The 21,535-nt window shown below is 39.5% G+C and overlaps 1 protein-coding gene across 7 annotated transcripts in view; it reads right to left on the minus strand.

Moving 5' to 3' along the window:
- SOX5 (SRY-box transcription factor 5) overlaps positions 1-21,535 on the minus strand; it is a gene marked incomplete at its 5' end in the record, with an annotated part of 291,635 nt that overhangs the window by 43,406 nt on the left and 226,694 nt on the right. For all 7 annotated transcript variants that reach the window (XM_082308710.1, XM_082308708.1, XM_082308706.1 and 4 more), the window contains one exon: positions 11,823-11,969. In XM_082308710.1, the coding sequence (XP_082164836.1) occupies positions 11,823-11,969 (147 nt within the window). The remainder of the gene's footprint in view (positions 1-11,822; positions 11,970-21,535) is intronic.

Consider the following 21,535-nt stretch of genomic DNA (forward strand, 5'->3'; position numbering starts at 1 on the left):
TTCCATCACTCAGCCAGAACACATTCACCTCCCAGAAGCTAACACTGTAAGAGATGGAAAGAGAGAGGGAGAGAGAGAGGAGACCTTTAGTCCACCTACTGGCTTCACTAAAGGCAATGAATCCAGCCCTAGCTCATTTCAAGTAGGTTCAATTGTGTCAAAGGTTACCCACAAGCTATTTCTTGATGATTTATAGCTGATGTCTACAGATCTCCTTTTATTTTAATGATGACTTCAATACAGACGTTAAGACATTCTTTGTCTTCACCGAAGTATACGAGAGGGAAGTTGACATCTTAAAAAAAATTCCAGGAGGCTGATTCGCTATTTCTGAACAGGGCCAGCTCTGGGCAGTTTTTATATCTTATCCAGAAGAAAAAAAGGGAAGAAAAAAAAGCCCCCTTCATCCTTTTCTCCTGTACTAAAGCTGCTATGTTTTTGTGACTTATTCTGGGCACAAATCCTAGAGCACTGACTCAACGTGTATGTCACCAGTTAATTATGATCAAGACAAGACGCTAGGATACTTGGTAAGCATAAGATAATTTTATCGCTTCACCAGTAATAACATGTATTTATATAGCATTATTTTCCTCTGTTTGAGCCCAGAGCAATTTACAAAGTGAGTCCCAAATGATACTATCATGGGAATCCTTCCGCCCAGCACTGAACTGTAATCATTTGGGGGTGAAGAACAACAGCGCAAGAAAAGCAGTGGCAAGACATACTGCATCCACTTGAAATTTAAGGTGTCATGCCAGTAAAACCCCTGAGAGCTGTCCAAACTGCCAAAACCAGGACAGTGAAATTAGTCTGTGTGTGTGCATGTGTGTGAGTTGGGCACGTGAGGTCTGTGGGCATGTATGCATGTTTGGCGATCTTCATCTCTATATACATTTTGAGTGCACTGCCCAATCTCCAACAGGTTTGATGAAGTCCTCAAAGGTCCGACATAATTTTTGTAGAGGGACAATGGGGTAGGGTAGGGGGATGCTCTAACCCTCTCTCCTCAGGAGAAGACTCCAATGCTTACCCACACTTTAACCGGCACCAGGGGATCCCCTGGAGACAGGCATTCTACATCTCCAGCCAGAGTCCAAATACTGTGAGACTTCACAAGTGAAACTAGGCATCACCACTCCTGACACTCTGGGAGTATCTTGCTCATTTTAAAATGAAGGCAGAAGAGAAAGCATCTATTCGATTTGTTCTGCTTTGCAGGCCTCTGAATATCTATGCTATTTTCTCGCTTAGGCTAGCCAAAATGATGTGACTGTTGTCTTCCTCACCCGCTAGCTCCAATGAACTTCAGGTGTTTGGTAAAGTAGTGAATCTCCTAGGTATTACACCACCACATCATTCTGCCTGTGAGCTGCAGTTCACCAAGAGGACTCATTTTGTCTAGAGAATTTGATATTTCTAAGGCTGTGAAATTAAGAACTGTAAATCCAGACATGAAATGTAGTGGGCAAACAGTCGTGTGACACCATTTTAACTCCTGATGTCACAAACGAAATGCTACTTGACATGCACTTCCTAGCCAAACGTACGTGTTGCATTTCCCTGACCCCAAATTAGGTCTGCGCCTTTTATATAGAAAGTTGAAAGCACCAGCTATCTGCACGATTTATGATTAATAACTAGCAAACAGAGATGAATTAATTCATCCCAGAGTTTTAATTGCGGACCCTATTTTCAGCAGATATCAGAAACTAGGATAGGAGTACCCAGAAAGGGAAAGAAGATAATTTCAGAGAAGACTAAGAATATTGGAAACAGGCACAAAAGGGGGTCATTCTGATCTGCGAGCAAAGGAGAAAAAACAACAGAGTTTATACTAGAAGGACTCAAGGTTTACTGAGGCAACCAAAAGCTAAATTCAAAATATATTAACTTACAGCTGTAACCTGAAGTCTATACAGCTCTTAGCATGGCTGAAGATAAAAATAATCACTGACCTGGAATGACTGCAGCCCTGAGAGAGCTACCTTTGGAAAGAAAGAAATTCCCAAGAACCCAACGCAACAAAAGTACTCTCCAGAATTGTTATATACATACGTTTTCTTCCTAACTGTACACTGAATTAAAGCTGCTTTAGTAATTCTGTCACTACATTACTCCTTTTTCCGGTACACTGCTTCACAGTTTTCTCTGGAGCTTTTTGGAGACGAATAAATGTACCCCTGAAATTCAACTTTAAGAAGCTTTTTGTGCCAATTTTCCCATGGATATGTCATGTTGGGTTGTGTTTGTCACTATGCAACTCCTGTTGTGTTCTGTTAGCTTGAAATCACGTAACACGATGTGGCTGATTCATGACGTGACATGTCACTGCCTCGCATGTCAGCTGAAAGCCTGTACGAACCCATGTGCTACATCTCCATACACACATAGCTCCTGGAAATGGCCCCTTATTTTAAATCTACTAGCAGGTGCTGGCATATCCACTCAAAAAAGTTTCAGCAATACTAATAACTTATGAAATACTCAAAGTTATAGTCTTTCTGTAACATCATGATTGGAAATTGAAAAGCCTTCTCTCCAGTGTTCCCGTAAGAGACAAGGTCTTCCCCTCCATGCACTCCACGTGTCAAGACACTGAGCAAAAGACATTTTTCTTATTTTTTTTTTCCAGAGATACCAGTCATGACATAAGCTTATCTTTCCTTTAAAAGCAGCATGGAAAAATGTAGCAACTGAAATGAAACAAACAGAAACTAAACTCATTCATTAGTACTAAAAGTACATACTTGAATTCACAGTCTGGCAGCATTAGTGGATAAAGGCACATGTTTAAGATCAAAATTTTAAACTGGTTTCATATATTAAATCCTGTCAAATTACATCAAAAACCAAAATGGTTTAGTTGCGTCAGTTTGCCTGCCTCTGATGTTCTTTGGATGCTCTCAAATGTCCTCTCTGGATACTACCAAAGCACTTTTACTGGGAGATACTACAGCAAAAAGTCCAATTCTGCTGAGAAATCTTTATGCCTTAGCAGAATTGCCAACATGAAGTCTTCCATGATTTCAGACTGAAAATTAATCCCACTTGATTAAAATAGTAACTCACAGATTCATTTTGTTAGTTGCTTTCTAAGCCTTTGAGATACATTTATACCAGTCTATAAGTTCCAGCCATGACAGCCTGAAACTTTTTGTTTAAATGAGATTCTCACACATTCACATGACTCCAGGAGCTGGGACTTTAAGGAAGCTATCCATTATAAAATCACAAGATGTAGCCACACTGCTCTGAAAAATGTGTGTACTCTAAAGTGACAATTTCTACATAATTTCTCTGAAACCCTCTTTTGCACCAGTTCATTTTACACTAAACAATTCAAACTGCATTCTGTACGAATGTGTAGTTCTGAAAAACTTCAGTGAAATATTTGCCAAGCACTTCATATAACTCTAGAGTTAATACTAACCTATAAGAAACTGTCTCTTTGAATTTGAAAATAAAATATATTTCTTCTCCATTCTGCTGCTAAATGTTGCTTCTATTCAGCTATCCACAGCTATCAGGGATTACAGATTAAAACGTTTCAGATTAAAAAATTTGTAGAGCTCCCTTGTTAAATGATAATCATTCAGCTGTGGCTACAGGAATACATACTGCAAAATAGATTTCTTTGATGCTTAGTTTGAATTGCATTCTGCCTGAATGTGTCAAGAGGAGCTAATTTCAAATCTAGCATGTACCGTGGAAGCAAACCACCCTTCTGTAGACAAAGCAAGCAGTTTCTGGAAGCTGCTAGACTGATCGCATTAGGATTTGATTCAATCACCTCAGAAATTTACTTTCTGTGTTGAAAAGAAGTTCTATATTTGGTAAAAGATGGCTACATTGCTGTCCAGTAGACAGCCCTGCCAATGCAACCTACGCACTTTACTTTTGATTATTAACACATGCCACAAAACACCCAAACACTTAAGTTCAAGCTGCAAAAGGGAAGATTTAATTCTTCAAGTGAAGTACCTGGCTCCCTTTTAGAAGGATCTGGTAGAATGAGAGTCCTCTGCTCCATTTCAAGCTGTCTCCTAATCCATGAAATAGGTGCATTGCTACAGTTCTATTATTTTGCACAAGCCTGTGCTCCTGGAATAAACACATTCCTTGATTCAGAGAGTCCAACAGCTCGGAGTCTAAAAAATAAACCTCTGGAATAAAGGATGACCTTTACTTCATAGGAATTTCATATTACGAAGGAAACTAGAAATTAATCTGGTATTGGCATAACTGGCTGGTTTGTTATCTATATTTAACTTACAGCTAATATTGATCCTTCATCTTTGCAGCGCTGTGATACTCGGCAGCCCCCAGTGAAGAACGCTATGTCCCAAGCTGAACTTCACATATTTTTCCTCATGGTTGGTTCCCCTTCCTCAGCAGAAAGACCCTCTCCTAAATATTTTCCAACTCTCCCCACAGAACAAGCCCGCCCAAACGTGAGGATGATCAACAAAAACCACTGCAACCAGAAAAATCTGATTTTTCTCTGTTTCATTATGCAGCTCCATATTCCACGCTCTCCTAAAGCCCTTTTACTGCTATTCTTAGGACTGTGTGGCCAGCTGGCAACATCAGCTCAACAGCTATCTTAGTGGCATTAAAAAACCTTGACTTTGTGACACTGTTTTCTTGTTTGGGGCTCTTCCAGTCTCTTCTTGCAAAATGCTGCTCTTTCTCATTCAAGCTCTTTGTTCCAAGTGACACTAGAGGGGCAGTTCTGTCAAAAAGCTTCTGCAAGAAGTTGATGCTTAGGTATTTCTAAGTAACAGAGTAAGACGCAGAGCAGAAACAAAATGTCAGGTCTCAGCACTCCTGAACACTGAGGGATTCTGTAACTGAACCTAGCTTTTGTAGCTGCCTCCTGAAAGTAATAGCGCTTGGTGTAGTATCTTGGTCTTCAGTATGAAGCCAATGCTGTGGATCATTTAACCAAAAAGAATGACAACTACCTGCTGCCTGCCCCGCCAACTTTGCCGCTTAGGAAAAAGTGGATGTTTTATTTATTCATACCAGGTAAGGAAGGCACTAGCAGCAAGGAACAGTAGTGAACTGGTAAGAAGCACATGCTGCATGTTTGTCATTACCACTTTGCTTTACATCTTTGCTGTTTCCTGTCTGATTTCTGAAGACTTCTCTTTCAGAAATGCAGCAGTCTTGCTTAATTCATGTACCTCACTTTTGTTTTGTGACCACAGATTTCAGAGGGTTTTTTTCCCCCTTTTTCTTTTTGCTATGTTTTCTTCTGAGTTTTCATTATAAAAAGTGCCAGCTGAGCCTGACAAGAGCTGACTGGCTGGCAACTCTGCTTGAGACACAGGGTCCTGCCAGAAAGACATGGTATCAGGAAACAGAGCTGTGGAGAGTTAATCTGAAAAAGCATCCTAGGAGCCCCTGCATGTATCTAATTTATTTTTAGGAAAGTAGGGAGGGGTGGGAGGCAGGCAAAATTCTGTGCAAGTCTCTACTGCTGCTGCTTTTTAGATACTGCTATTAACATTGTTTTTATTGTTCGGAACACATTCTCTATTTTAGAAAAGCATCTTAAGAAGTTCCACTAATACACATCACTTCATTGTGCTCCAGCAAATGCTTTAAAAAGTCATTGTTTATATGCCTGGATATCATGTATAGGAAGAAGAGCAAGGAAGAGGAAAATAGTTTCAAAGATTCTGTCACCAACTCCACATTTTTCTATTTGGGATTAAAAGCATGGGCAGCAAAGGAAAAAGGCTTCCAGGTAAAGCAATAATTAGCTACAAGGTCTCCACTGAGAATGGACAGGGATACTAAAGAAATAGCATAGCAGCAAGTAGCATAGCACAGATAAAGCAGATGAGGTCTCAGTTTATAGCTCTCTATACATCACTTCATCCATACTATAAACTTCTCCTCAAGTATCTTACAGCTATTTCTAACCTGTTTGATGCATTGACAAGGGGATTGGGAAATGCAAGCACTGAAAAATGTTTTGAATTTACTGATTTATAATATTCTAGTGCTAACGGTTATTCTGGTGCTGAAAAGCTTAATAGATTAATTTACAAGGATTTTTTTAATCAGTGGCATATGAAGAATTGTGTCCAGCCCGGAAATTCTCAAAAATAAAAGAGCCTTGCAAATCTTGGAGATAAACCTTCTGTAAACATAGCCTTGACGTTCTAGAAGGGATGGTGCGTCTTACATCACTTCAATGAGAACTCTTGTTCTGCATTCTAAAATACCTCAGTACTCTCTTCAGTGAAAATAAGGATGCCTTAATTTCCTGCTGCTTGGATATGCATTCAGCAGCTGCTGAGCTCTTCAACCAATAAAGAGGACAGTAATTGCCATTAGTATATGAGGCCTAACATGTGCAATGGGTTAGCTTCAGACAGGTTCCTCTTCAGGGAAAAGAATCTGGCCCCATCTAACACAAGCAGTCATGCCCTTTGATCACCTGTACACAGCCATGATCAGTCTTCTTCATCACACAGCTGTCCTCTTTATAGCTGAAGTACTTCGCAGTGCTGTGCAGAACAATTAGCTCACGCTTCCAAAAATATTTGATATCACTGAATAAAAAGAAGAGTTATGAAGAGGAAACATCAATATCCTTCTGCATTTGAATAGCAATGCATCTATCATCTGTAGAGCTGAAATTAAATATTTTCCTTTAACGTGTTCAAAAACGGCAGCTCTGAGAGTACAAGGAATCTGTATGTCTACTTATTAGCTAGGCTTCCGCAATAGTCATAGCTTGATGTGGCAAGCAAGCTTATGCAGCTATGTACATAATGGAGCTTAATGTTTTCCCCAAGATGTCCCCCGGATAAACTTTCACATTCTGCCCTATCATACAGAAGAGAGAAATGAGGGAAAGGGAGGCAAATATACCTAAGGTAACAGGGCTGCTTAGGGTAGTCACCTGAAATGAAGTTCAAGTCAACAATTTGCCCGAAGTAGAATCAGAAATATCATCTAGATGAGTGCTCTTATTACCAGGCCATTTTAGGGCCTTTTTCTTTCTCCCTCCCTTCAGATGTTTTTCTTTTTTTCCCATCATATTTTTATCCGCAGTCAAGAACGCTTTCCTACTGAAGCGGGGAAGTATAGTCCCATCATCAGTTTTGACTGGGACAGGAAAATCCCCAACCAGCTCCCCATAGTAAATAGTTTACTTCTTTTTCCTAATAATATAGCCTGTGGTGTGTCTGAATTAAAATGCCCATTTCCAAATACTCTTATTCTTTATTTTGTCCCTGGTATCAGATGTACTTGGTAAGAAAGTCAACAGTGACTCAGTTGTAGTTTTGTATCCAGGCTTACTTTGCCTGGGCGAGAATGGAGGAAGCACACTGTTGGCCCCTTTCTATCCTTCGTATACTATAAACAGGATGCAAGACACAGCTGGTGCATGTGACAGCAACTGTAGCATCATCAGCAGATATTCCTCAAAAATGGAAGAAGTTCCTCTGGAGAGTCTCTGGCCATTTTAAGGTCTATCTGTGCTGTGGGAGAGAGGCAAGTCTTTCAAAGACGATTCTATTGCTGACTATAGGTGACAGGAAAAATTTTCAATCCAATGTTTACTTTGGTGATCAGAGGATCAGATAGTGTGAAAATAAAGTACCATCTTCGGTTAAGGATTCACACTGACATTTGTCTGGATATTGCAGTTGAGGAGAATCTGATTGTGTATATCCAACTGCTTAGTGCTGTTTCTGGCTTGTCTGAAACACATTTCCTTTCCTTGTCACAACTCCCAGGTGCTACTGCTGAGCAAATAGTAACATCACTGCCAGAAGTATTTGAAAAGAACAAAAAAATTGATTTGGACAATCTGTGTGCTGTTGCCATTGATGGAGACACAACTGTGAGTAGGGTTAGGGCTGAGGTCATAACAAGGTTAAAAGAAAAGTGCCCAAGAATTCTCTCCTGTCACATTTCGCACTGAATTGCTCCTGTTTTTCAGCAGATGCTACAGACAATGCACTGTGCTCCATTAAATACGGGGAATCATTTAGCTACATTTACAAGCTACATTGAAAATTCACTCCAGAATTACCGTACTTTAAAGGTTACATGGAAAGGGCTAGGATATTGCATCACACAGGCACTAGATGCTATATTTATGCGTGCAACATAAAAAGCAAGGAACAAAGGCAGGAATGAACAGGGCCCTGGCTGTTCACAAGTGAGGGTGATGCTGCTGTCCTTATTCAAGAGCATAATGCACCTCATCTGAAGTCAGTGAAGACTGTGGCTATCAGGTGAGAACCCTGGTAGCATGGTAAAGGTCACTGTTCAGATAAACATATTCTCTATAACATTGCTTTTTTTTTTATCTATTGCATGGCCCTGTACAAGCAAGAGGCTTGAAGTTAATCACAAGATGAACTGGTAGGTTATTCTGCCTAGTCCTTATCTGCACCTGTGCCTGTTCTCTCCTACTTACTTGGGAGCGTGTAACCACCTTGAACACCCAACAGAGCAGCATGCAAGCATTTACATGATCAAAGGCAAAATGTGCTTAAGACAGACTTTGGAAATCCAGCACAATTTGGCAAACTTCAAAGATAGTTGCCTTTCAAATGGGTTGTGGAGGAGGCCTTGGTAAATTTGAATGGTATGATTAGCATACCGGCTGTTTTTAAAACTGCTCAAGAAGAAGCTGTGTTAAAATCCATTTCCGCAAGACACACGCATTTTCTTTTGGACAGGCTCCACTAGCTCTGTTTCTTAAATCAATATTTTTGGCACCGATTTCTTCTTGGAAGAATGTACGACACCAGCTCAGTTTCCTAACCAAAACTTGACAGAATGTGTGCAGCACAGCATAATGGCATCTCTACTTCATGGCTTCCTAAAAGTTACAGTACAGAAACCTAGAAGAGAATTTGACTATTCCAGGTCACATCTGTTGAAAGGCAAGCGAGACAACAGAAGATGCCAGGGTAGTCTGCACAATGTTCAAACACTGGTGAGGGCCACTGATAAAAGGTTTGCCAAAACAGGAGTTGCCAAGGTCTTAGAGGAGTTTCAGGGATGTGTTCAAGTCTTACTAGATTTAAAGGATGATCCTTGGCAAACTCCCCCTGATGCTTCTCAGCATTTCTAGAGCCAACAGTTGTTCCATCTGCTGCTGAGGCCGACTTTGAAGAATCCTTGCAAAGAGCAGCGAACTAACTTTAACACTATACAAGAGGGAAAAAAACACAGCTTTTCAGAAGTGACCTAGATGTTTGCCAGTAGCTTGACACACTCTCAGGTAAGGCTGTCTCCTTGTCTCCAAACACTTGAGCGTATTACCAAAGCTGCGCCAGTGTAAACTGTGGGCTGAAAATAGAGATTCAGCAAACAGCATCTATTGAAGGCTTGTCTAAGGCACTAACTGTTCATCTGTGGAGGTCTGACATACAGCAAGGGTGAGAAAGACCACCACAAACTAACTTCATGAACCAAGTTGCTGCTGGTGATTAAAAAAAAATATTAAAAAACAGCTGTGAAACCCAGACAGATACTCCCTGACAACAGCTAAAACAATTAAATTAAAAAAAAAAAACAAAAATCAGCACACACAATAAACTTTTGGAGCTGTTGAACACAAACAAGCTTTGAAAGAGCAAAGGAAGGTTCACACAGACACAAATGAAGGTGTTTAGTTTCAACACATAAGCTTCAGTTTCTGCCACTGTGACGGATTTGCCAGCGTGTTTTCTGAGCCAGGCCACTGCACTATCGTATAAGCTTTATTCTAATTACTGTAGGCTCTATAAAGGTTTCTTTATCATTTAGTATTATAAATAATTGTGCTTCCAGGCTGGAGTTCAAAGCTCAGTATAGCATTCGCACAACAGCACAGGCAGGTCAGGTGACCTTTCTCCAATTCTCCTCTCTCTGGTGCTGAGGACAGACAAAGTGATATGTCTGTCATACGCCATTACCATTAGAACAGAACCTTGTTCTTTTATTACAACTGAACTCCGCCGGATTTCTCAGCAGGAATGCTAAGTGAAATCAATGTCTTGGATTTCCAGGCTGAGCTTGGAGGTCACAGCCACTCTATCATTTCTCAGCATTATCCCTTCTCTTTCTCTCGCTCTCTCTCTGAGCCTCCAACTGGCACACAGCAGATTGAAAACAGCATGCATCACAGGGCTCACGCTGCACAATTTTACAGCCTTTTGGAGCCCCCTTCCTTTCCTTTTGGCCCGCTTTTTTTTTTTTTTTTTTTGCAATTTGCAAATAAGTTTTGTTTGTGTCCTACAGAACTGCAAGCCAAAGGCACTGGAACACCTACAAATATGAAAAAGCAATAAAACACAAGGGGGAACAGAGCTGATCTTGACAGATGCCAGTAAGACGGTTATGCTTGATGTTACCGGTAGATATGGCAGGCCTTCTAATTCCACAATTGCCACAAAATAAATACTGTGTCCCCTTAGATCTCATCAGACATTCTGCTTGTACACAAGAGATCCAAAAACAACACTGGGATTTTTAAGTGTAGTGGATCTCACAAGCCACTAGCCACACACACAAAAAACCCCTTGTAAAATGCACAAAAATCTCTTGTTAACCATAGGCATGACTTTTTGGAAAAAAAACCCAAAACTATCATCAAGCACTGCACAGCTTTGTGATTCCTTGCTCCATAGTATATAAAAGAAGAGGCCAAGCCAAGGATAAACTTTGGGAAGTCAGAAGGTCTACACGGAGGAGAGAAGAAAGAAAACGTAGACCCAGAGCTTGATACATTAACACTACAGCTACTGGTTTCATACCATCTATTTTGTTCTTTGAATATGTATCTCACTGAGCTGACAATGATATTATTCATTTGTTTGGTTATTTTTAATCTATGCTGTTTTACTGTTAGGGTAAAAACAAGACACTGCTGTCAATTCAAGGAACCTTTTCTGAAATGATAAAGGACATGGACAGCATGCTAGAGGACACTAACAAGAAGAAAGGACACGTTTTTATCAAGCTCTTGCTATCACCTGAACGGGACTGCTTTTTTCCTGCATTCCTTAGCTAAATTCTTCCTAGTTGTTTTGCAACACCTAAGATGTGCCATTCAATTTTGACCCATTACTTTTGCTCAGCTGTGGCATACGCTGAGCTCATCTTCTTCCATTGGACATATTCTGTGTCTTTTTTCTAGGTATAACTAGTCACAAACTGGCAGTGTTATACAGATGTGACTACAAGATGCTAGCTTGACTTCTTAAATGAGTACAGACCTAACTGCCCAGCTAGGACCAAGATTATTCATCAGAGCCCATCGCTTGATGGACAGATTCCAGCCCTGTTCTATGACACAACAGACATTGCTTTGGAGACTTGTTCCTCCACAAACTACCACTGAACCCTAGGACAGGATCTGGCCACAGATGAGATGCTCCACCGCTTTCCGTCTCTCGTTGACACACTGCTAACCTGACGCCGGTTTAGCGTTGTGAAAGGAAATGACAGTTGTGTGCTGGAATAGGAGGTGGTCACCTCAGCCTGCTACCTGTTACTGAAGATGGAAGAAACAGCAGTGTGACAGCTAGGACACTGCAAGGGAACCCAGGGGATCTCAGCTGAGGTGGTGCCTGTTACCGACATCGTGTATGAATGGTTGTTTGGTATTTCTGCGCTGGGGTCCTCCCACTGGAAAAATGGCACTACGAATATCCTCCTATTTCAGGAAGCCATCCTGAGAACAAAGCTGCCTGCAACTGAGAGGCACATAGATACCCTTCAGAAAAAAAAAAAACAACACACGCCACAGTACCCACATTGTCAGAAACGCAATGCTGCAGGGCCTGGTACAGTACCTTGCTTTTGGGTGGAGGGCTGTTTGTGCTCTTGTCTGTGTGGATGCTGGTAGGGGATACAGCAGCACCAAGGTTACCCTGGGGTATGCCAGGTATCTTGCCTCCCGGAGACACTTGCATCGCAGCAAGTTGGGCAGCATACAACTGCTGTAAAAACAAACAAACAAAAAATGGCGGTGTGTAGGAGGGAGAGAGACAAAGAGAGGAGAGACATCAACAATAGATAAGTAATTTTCCCAAAACTTCTCCTACTGCAGATTATACATTTTCCTTCTGAGGGGTATTTTTTATTTAGCACACTGGTATATTTCAAGACGAGAATTGTCATCTCAACTTTTGTGACTCATTCCTCGGGGGACGAATGACAGACGGCACCATGAGAAATGTCCCAGCTTCCCTCTGTGTCCAGGGATTCAAAAGAAGGAATAAAAGCTAATCTTCATGGTTTGCCTGAGCCACTTGGGCAATCTTTCCTTTCCTGAAACGACTTAGGCATAACAGCATCTCCACCGATAATACGCATCGACCCCTGTGAAATTCACATGATGTTTGATACGACCATCTCTGTGCTACCGTTTTACATTTCTTATCTTACTTGCTATGTTTGCCTTGTTTGCACAGGCTGTAAGGTGTTTGGGACAGGGAATGTCAGAATTTTGTTTAGCATTCACTGTGAGAGTCCACTCTCAGTTGGGTTCTGGGGAACCACTACAGTCAATATAAATATATACATATTGATGGTAACACACTGTCCATTAGCAACTAGAAGCTCCAGTTAAGACTAAGAACCCTTTCTGTGACAGATGCAAAGCAGATACACAGTGGGAATGTTTTTCTCTTCAAAACTAAACCAGTAAGGCACTTTAAACACATATTTGATTATTAGCATGTGGATACTTATAATCACAGTCATCTGTTTAAAGTTAAGCACTACAGTAAGAGTTTAACGGACAGAGGTCAAAAGCAGAGCGAAAACAGGCAAACTGGCAGTGTTTGGAAGCTCCCCTGACCTCCAAATAAAAAGTGGAGAAAATAAACATGGTGGGCAGGAGAAGCGGCAATTGTTGCTGCTTTGAGAATAGAGAGGAATTCAGGTGAAGCCAAACAGAAGTCAGATGCCTGAGAGAGCAGGTAATGCAGTAACACAGGCTTTCCCTCCTCGGCCACAGTATCAATTGCAAAGCCTCATACTACGTATTACTTGTGCTGTGCAGCGCATGTGTAACGTGTAACACTGAATGATGGTGCTCTCTGCCCACAGGTACTAACAGAGCTTCTGAGATGCGACGTGACAAGGAATAACATGCACAAACATGGAACTGGATGTGAGAAAACAAGGGGTCTTCAATACGACTAGTCTAAGAAGTCTTGTTAGCGGTGCTCAGTTGTTTTGCTGTTGTTTTTTAGTTAATTGTATATGCTGATAAAAGAACAAAGGTCAGATCGGAGGGCACAAAGAAATACTAACCCAAACCAGCAAGTTTGAAAGAGGAAAATGAGGATTCATTATAGGAGTATTCCACATGGAGCTGTGCAAAAGGTGGAGAGACACTGCTAATGTGAGTTCAGAGCACATAAGCCCTGTAGCAAACACTTAACTTGATCAAATGGGCAAATTTTACTGCTCTGAGTCTCAGACAACCCTGGACATTGTCCCGTGGTTCCCTGTACAAACTCCTCCCTTCACTGGTGCACAATCCTAGCCCTTTCACATAATTAAAAGTAATGCATTTCTGCTCTTTTAGGTGTAATCAGGCCCTGAGTTCTTACTTATTTCTTTTTCACTCTTACTATTCTTTTCAGAGTTTCTATTCTTCTCAGTTTTGAATCCTTTTTATTTCTTTTCTTTACTTTGATCACTGCTTGTTCCTTATTTTTCTGTACTTCTTAATCACCATTTATCCATCCCTTTCTGTTTAGTCTCCCTCTCTTTCCCTATCATCCATTCATTCATCCGTCCTCTCCTTGTCTCTTCCTCAAATTTATTTATTCATTTATTCTGTGTGTTACCCCCAGCGAGTCTGAGCCAAATAGATGCAAATCAACTACAGATAAAAGTCATCAAAAACAATCCAGTCACAAATCAGTCACAGATTCAAATGCCTGTATTTTTCAGTTGAAGTTCATATCCATTCATTCTTTCAAAGAAGACTAAATCCAGCAGGGAAAAGGGACAAGGGTCTGTGTGAACCAGAGAAGAACTGTAGCAGGCAGTTGAAGGAAAACCAAGCCAGCTTTACGTATGAATTAATATATCAGAAGGGCAACAGTTGGTTAAGAAATAGGGTACATGACTAGGGAATAGCTCAAACATAATCGGACTCTAGTGATGACAGAGCAGATCTAGGGAAAGCATTTCCTTCTCTTTTGCTTGCTATTGAAAAAAAAATACAAAACAAATTGAGGCAACTATGGGAAAAAGACAAAAGAAAGTCAAACAGCCATTAAGCAGGAAAGGTTCAAGCTTGCTGCTAATCTATGGATTAGATAACAGAGAATATGTCTAGTCCACAAGTAAAAGTAAAACCAACATAATCAGTTTGGACACTTAGCAGTCCTGAGCCAACTGGAGATCACTGACAGGCCATTGACAGCCTGTTGAGGACTGAGCCTCCTGGAAACTTCTGTGAGACTTCAAACAGAATCCTTACCCTGAAACAAGAGGGAAATCTCTACCTCAAACATAGCTCTCAACCTTCTGTCGAGGTCCAAAGAGTGAATCACAACAACTAAACTATATGAAATACATGCACAACATGGTGTCCAAGAATCTGTAGCATCTTACACCTGTTCAGGGTCACTGAGAAATGAGCTGGAAGCCATGGTTCCTCCTTACAGTATTGTCATCAACCACCTTTTTGTCAACGCACGCAAAGCAGAGGATGACTAAATAAGCACGAGGAATGAATTTCCCTGTGCAACAGCCCAGGAGAAAGCCATATTTTTAGGTGATGAATGGAATATATGGAATTTCAAATGAATGCCTTATTCTCAGTTCAGGGACAGATATACCTCAAGAGAGTGAAGCACACAGTATAGTGTGGAATAATCTGGAAGGAGGGGTGGAAGAAAACCTATAAAGCCTTCATTCATGCTTTGTACAAACTTCTGTCCTTCTGTTATCAGATTCAACATCTCACCTCTATTTAATTCATTTTGAGAATTAAAAACAAACATTAAATAAAATCTTATAAGAGGTCCCTTGTTAGAGTACCCTCTTAAAAAGTCCCTTCCTGCAACACAAACCAACTATTCTACTGAAAAGCAACATCAGGCCCAGCTCTAAAGTGAAAAACATGTAGCTTATGAAATTGCAAGGGTCTGAATCTTATTTAACCAGTAAGATTCCTCTTATATTCCCCTCCCATTTAAAAAAAAATGGACAGAAATATCAACATGCAGCACATTTCTTAGACTGTCAGTATTTTTGAGCTTTAACATTATAGAACTTGTCTGTTCATATTTAGTTGTTTTAGGACATGATGACTTCTAGCTTATACCCAAGGAAAGGGCAATGGTGTGACCAAGTGCTGTGAATCAAGATGGCTAAATGACAACAATTTATGCATTCATTTCATAGACAAACTGAACTGCAACAAAAGAACATTTCTACCCCTGCTTCCCCAGTAGACTTTCAGATTTTGGAACAGTGTATGAATTGGTCTCTGTTGAAACATTCAACCACCATCTAAAATGCCCCCTTATACTTTTCACAGTAATGAAACCAAGACCTCAAAAAGTGTTATTCCGTATCATTGTTGTAATACACTGTCTTGAGCCTCTTAATTTGGATGCCAAACAGAGACTCCTGAAGCCATTTCCTCTACCTTCTGCTAACCTGAAGGCTCAGTCTCAAATTCTAGCACTCAAGGAGGTCATTTTGCTGCACTACAACTCACACATGACTTTCAGTCTATAGGGTCTTGACTGGTTTATCGTGACTGCGGCATTCAGTTGAAATCAGTGAAGCACTACTACTTTAGACAAGTTTATTCTTGCTATACATAATAAATAAAATAAGGATAATATTCTGAATTTAGTAAGATAGATAATACTTCTTCAAGAAGGCAGAATGGGGCTTCTGAAAAAGCAATTAAAAAGTAACATCTATTGTTTGTTTATAACTAAATAACCATGTTTCAGCTCCCCTGCCCATGTGCAATATTGCATGCTTTGTTAATGTTTTCTCATTAACCTCTTATGAAAATCTGTATGGAAGCAAAATCATCAGAACAAAAGCACAATGTGATACACTTAAAAACGAGCAGGAGCTATAGTTATGTTTTCAGTGTTGCCCCTCTGTTCTTAAGCTATTAAACAAAAATTCCCCCTTCTCCCTAAGTCACCACCCAAATCGTTTATAATTCTTCCAATATATTAAGCAGAAATATTCAGCTGAACTCTCCAAATGGACTAGCTCTAACAGCTATTGGCTTGATGACTTCGTAGTACATCAATAGCAAAGCCTTAAGGTTAGACTGGCTTTGAAAACTTTCTCCTTGGGCATTGTTGTTACATGTTAACAATGCTCATTACTGCTTTGAGGGTACACTAAAAATGAATTCTTGTTCTATTAATACAGAAAATGAGAATGAGATTTAATAGCAATTTTTAAAAGGGTTGAACAAAGTGTTAGCAATTACATAGGCAGAGACAGTTGATTAAAGTACCTATAGGCATTTGGATTACAGTATTATTTCTTATTAAAATATTTTTATTAGTGAACAGCAGAGATTAAGACCTGTTACTTAAAAAAACACAGAGAGAAAGAGACAGGTGGTACTAGAAACCGAATCAGTTACTGCAATGAATTTGTTTCTGATATAAAGTAGTTTTTCAGTGGAGTTACCACAGCGATGAATTTACAAACCACTGTGCTTAAATGTTTGAACTGTTGACTGATCCAACACTTCAATTTCTTTGTCATTCTGAGACCCATCATTAAAAATATACACATGAGTGGCCCTGTTCTTTGATTTTTGCATACTCTGGGGGAAAAAATGGTATAAATTGAGATTCCCTCATTCAGAATACATGAATTTAATTTTCTTTACATCAAATTTTATGCTTATGTAAGGCATGCAAAAAGCGTTTGATTACAGCAGAAAGAATTAATATTGGACCTGTTCAGCTGTTTTTTTAATTTAAAAAAAAGGACACAAGGAATTAGAAAGAAAAAGGAATTCACTTAAAACAAACATCTGACATGCATCCTACTGTAAGATAGCTTTTTAAAAGTAGTGGCAACATAGTTAAAAAGTTAACTGTAGAAATTAGAGTTAAAGCTGTACTCATTAGTGATTGGTAGCAATGCTTTCCAGATCTTCTATGAAAAAAGTTCTTCATTTAGCTCTTCACTACATATCTAAAAGGTACAAATACCAGATTTTCATCTTTTCTGTGTCTGAGTTTCCGTCAAAGATTATTAGTCAAACATTTCAAAGGGACACACTAATTTGTACATTCAAAACTTCAGCAAAGGCTTTAAAGTGCCATTTGTTTGCACCAACTGGAAGATCTTCAGAAAACAAAGATAATATGTGAACACGAATTCAATAAGCTCCTTTAAAACCTTGGCCAAAGAACCCATTGCAAGGTGAATTTTACTCCGCTTCAGTGCTTGAGTTTGCTAGCTTTCACTTTGGGCTAATTTCAGATAAGAACAGTATAGCTTGAGATCTGAGATGCACTTAGAATATTTAGGTTTATTTTGATTTTATTTTGTTCTTTAGAATTCTGAACAGAGTTGGATAATTATAACTGTTCTACCTACTGTATGTCTTTATCACACCCATTTCCTAAAAGAAATTGCCCTGGCTCCCAGTGCTGAGGTATGCATATGTCCCACAGAGACTCCTTCTGGCAAGGGACCTTACCTGAACTAGTGTTTCCTTTATTCACCAAGTAAAAAATAGCAAGCTGGATGAATCTGCCCCAAAATTGTGGACCACACAGAGACTAGAGAAGATACACTAAATGTTGAAAGGCTACACTGTTCCTTCCCGTGGCCACAGAAACCAGCTAACTTCCTTTGAAAACTCCCATCCTAGCTTTGCTCTGTATTTAGCCTAAGGGAGGAAGACAGGCAAGTAAATCATGAATCAAGGAACAGTAATAAATACTTGAAAGTTAAGACTGGGAAAATTAGTAGATAAGTAATATGCTGCTTTTAATCAGAGAGCATTGGTAACACTTGGAGGAACTGCCTAGAGAAATGGTGGATTTTGACTCTTGATGTTTCAGTCAAGATCAGATGTGTTTCTGGAAAATGAACTTTAAACAAAGAGTTTATTATGCCCAATAAAATTTTACATCTTGTTTTGTCAGGCTAGACAATCCAATAGTCTCTCTAGCCTTAAAAAAACCCAAGAGTTAGAAAGAAAAGTTAAGAAAAACAAGTTCTCGTTAGAAAAACTGTAAAGCATTCACAAACAGAACAAGGCTTCATTTATACACTTCTTGCATGCGAGTTACAAGCACAGCCTTGTAACCACCATCTCTCTCACATTAGAAAAACATCACTTTTAGAATCAGTAACCACAACTCTCCATAAAATATGATTCTGGTAGCTGATCTCTAGGGTTCCAGGCCCGCAGCCCTTATTCCTGAGAATAATCTCACTGTAGTCAACAGGACCGCTTTGCCTGTGCCAGGCTGAATGCACTAGTTCTTTTCTCATTTGGAACTTCCATGGTATGACCAACTGGGGATCTCTCGCATCCAGAAACAAGGCTGGAGTCCAGGCCACTGAAAAACTGAATGAGCTTTAAGTCTGCATTTGAAGTAATAAAGGCTTCTATCATCACTGCAGTACATTCAAAACAATGCTTGCTTTGCTTGTAAAACAGTGGATAAAGTAAAAAATGTAGGTACAATTTATGGCAGCTCTGAGTTTTGTTAGAAACTAATGTAATTTCGATGGGTAGGACAATCATTTTAGCTAAAGTACAACTATATTTGTATTTATAGTAGCTTCTATGGGAAAGACACTAACCATAACACTCTACAAATGTTAAGAAATCCAGGCTTCCTTGAAAAGCAGTCTTTACTTCTGTCGATGAATAAATGCTATTCAAGTATTAGCAAGGTGAGAATCAGCACCCATGACATCAACTGACCGTTCCTGGTGACACAGGAAGACTGTAGGAAACTCCTGATTAGAGCCTAGACCTCATGGCTCCTTTGTCCCATGCCTTAACAAGAAGACAATCCTTCTACAGGATGTAACTGTAGGAACTTATCAATAGACACTTCCTATCAGAGACTAATAAGATCTGTTAGTTTCTGTGATAAAATATCATTGTAAACTGTGTGTTTAAGATTGCCTGCTCTTTACAAATGAAGAGTTTTTAACTGGAAAACTGCCCAAGTGGCCTACATATTCATACATACCATGTTCACACCATATGACAGTAATTGAAATAGAGTGACTATATGGAATGCATATTGGAGAGGAAACTTGATAATGTCTTCTGGAAAAAGCTTGTTGGATGAAATGTTGCAGATGAACAGTGTCCCCTTCAAGGAAAGTAATTAATATTGTACATATTTTAAAAAAATATATAATCTGACAAGAATTTATTCTTATAGTCTGTTGTGCAGCACCAGAATATAATGTATTCTTGCTGCCATTCCTATTATTTATTTTTATGCCAACAGAACTCCTTTTGCTAGAAAAAAAGATAAAAGAATTTCTTTAAAGGAAGGACATACTTTTGACAGCATACTCCTTAAGGAGTATACAGTAAGATGAGCAGTGGTAATGTAAAGACCAACAAATAACAGGGACGTGTAATTTAAGAAGAAGGGGCATTTGTTTTGTAAACTGCATTCCCTCTATCACTGACTATTCCGTAATGAAGAATAGAGCTGACTATTCTGTAATGAAGATGAAGTGTTTGTATGAAGGTTCCACATGGAGACTTCGGTCCCAGTACTGCTTTTCCAAATTAGAAGCTTGAAGTCAGTGAAGTGGCCCAGACATTATACTCTTGTAGGAAAAAACTCACTACTCACTATTTGTTTACCACAAGTATGTTTCCCAAGAGCTTATTTTTTGATATATCCAGATTCTTGGCAGCTAACTCAGAGCACCTGACTCCAGTAAGTGTAATTTCCCATTTGAGAGAACAAAATTCTATGAGTGGCCATTTGACAAAATACTTATTTCATATTACATTGCTTTACTTGACTGGTACTGTATATAATCATTCATTGTTATCCATTAAGTGACTAGAGTAGTTAATAAGCAAACACTGCCAGCAGAATTACTGTAAATAAGGTTCTATATATTTCAGATTGCTGAGCTATAATTAAGGCATTTCACTATTTTATACACATCTCCTTAAGCGACTCTTTCTCCAGTTTTTATTTATAGATTTTCTGTTTGCATTTTAAGTTGTTGTATTCAACAGGGAATTAAGTCAGGAAAACTCTGTGCCTGCTTTAGGACTGATACTGAATTAATTACTTCAAATCTGAATACTCTGTTTCTCCTGAAGTTAAGTGCAGAGCTCATGGTAGAAAGATTAAGGTCAATTGAATTTCTTATTTTGAGAACACGAATTTTCTCACTTGAATGCTGATATGGTATCAGGTTCTTATATCTTGATGACTGTAAGATTCCTCAGTGACTTGTCCCTCCTCTTCTTCAAGAATAAAGTAGTGAAATAGGTATTTTGCAGTACATGTAGACCACAGCACTCAGCCTGCTCTTTAGCAGCAAGCTGTGATAAGAGTAGTCTTAAAATACTGAAGTCCTTTCGTAAAGGTAGCAGAAGGATGATCACCTACCAGAAGCAACAGTGTCATATTACCCAATTACAGCGTGTGGGAGGGGACAAGACATAAATTAAACAACAAAATAAGTTAAAAAATTTTCACTTGGATATTTTTCCCAATATACTTCCTAAAGCTCCCCCATGGTTATATCTTCATGTGTTAATTATGATATCAAACAGTGAAATGAGAAACATTTTTTTTCTACTCTGTTTCCCTCTTGACATTAAGAATATTTCTGAACCTGGAGTACCATGCAATTGTATCTGTTGTCCTTGGAAGTATAAATTAACATTGTTCCTCGGTTATCTGACATGTGCAGGAACTCAGTGACATCTACTCAGCTCATTCAAAAGCTTAATTTGCTCTTTGAACTGAGCTGTATTATGTGGTCAAAGGGTCTGGATAAAGGCACAGGAGACAGAGAGTGACAAACTCTTAGTCCGTCGTAAGCAACTTTCACAGAGCTCACTTTCACAGGCACAGAGAGCCACAGCTACTCTCTTCCAGTTTGGGTAGAGACGAAAGAATGTGACGTTTGTGCCTTAAAGGGGAACTAAGGACTGCATTTGAGCTGCTTCCCTTGTGCCAAGCCTCCCTGAAAAGAACACATAAAGGAGGAAGTACGGGTAGAAGAATATTGAAAGGGAGGGAGTGGTGATGGATAGACCATCAGAGCTGCAGAAGAAAACGTACTTATTTCGAGAGCGAAACTAAAACAAATTGATTCCTAGAATAGTTCTGAAGAAATTTTTTCCCCTTCCCTTTTTCCTTAGCAGGGAGCACTAACAGGATGTAACGTTCAGCTGCAGCAGTTATTTTATTTTATTTTATTTTTGGAGGTGGAGAAATTAGAGTGAGGTTATTATTTTGGGGGAGAAGAACGTCAGTCCTGCAGTGCTACCTTTCCAGTTTAAGGGTTTCTACACTGCAGA

The sequence above is a fragment of the Platalea leucorodia genome (genome assembly GCF_965183815.1).
Source record: "Platalea leucorodia genome assembly, chromosome: 4".
NCBI classification, from domain to species: Eukaryota; Metazoa; Chordata; class Aves; order Pelecaniformes; family Threskiornithidae; genus Platalea; species Platalea leucorodia.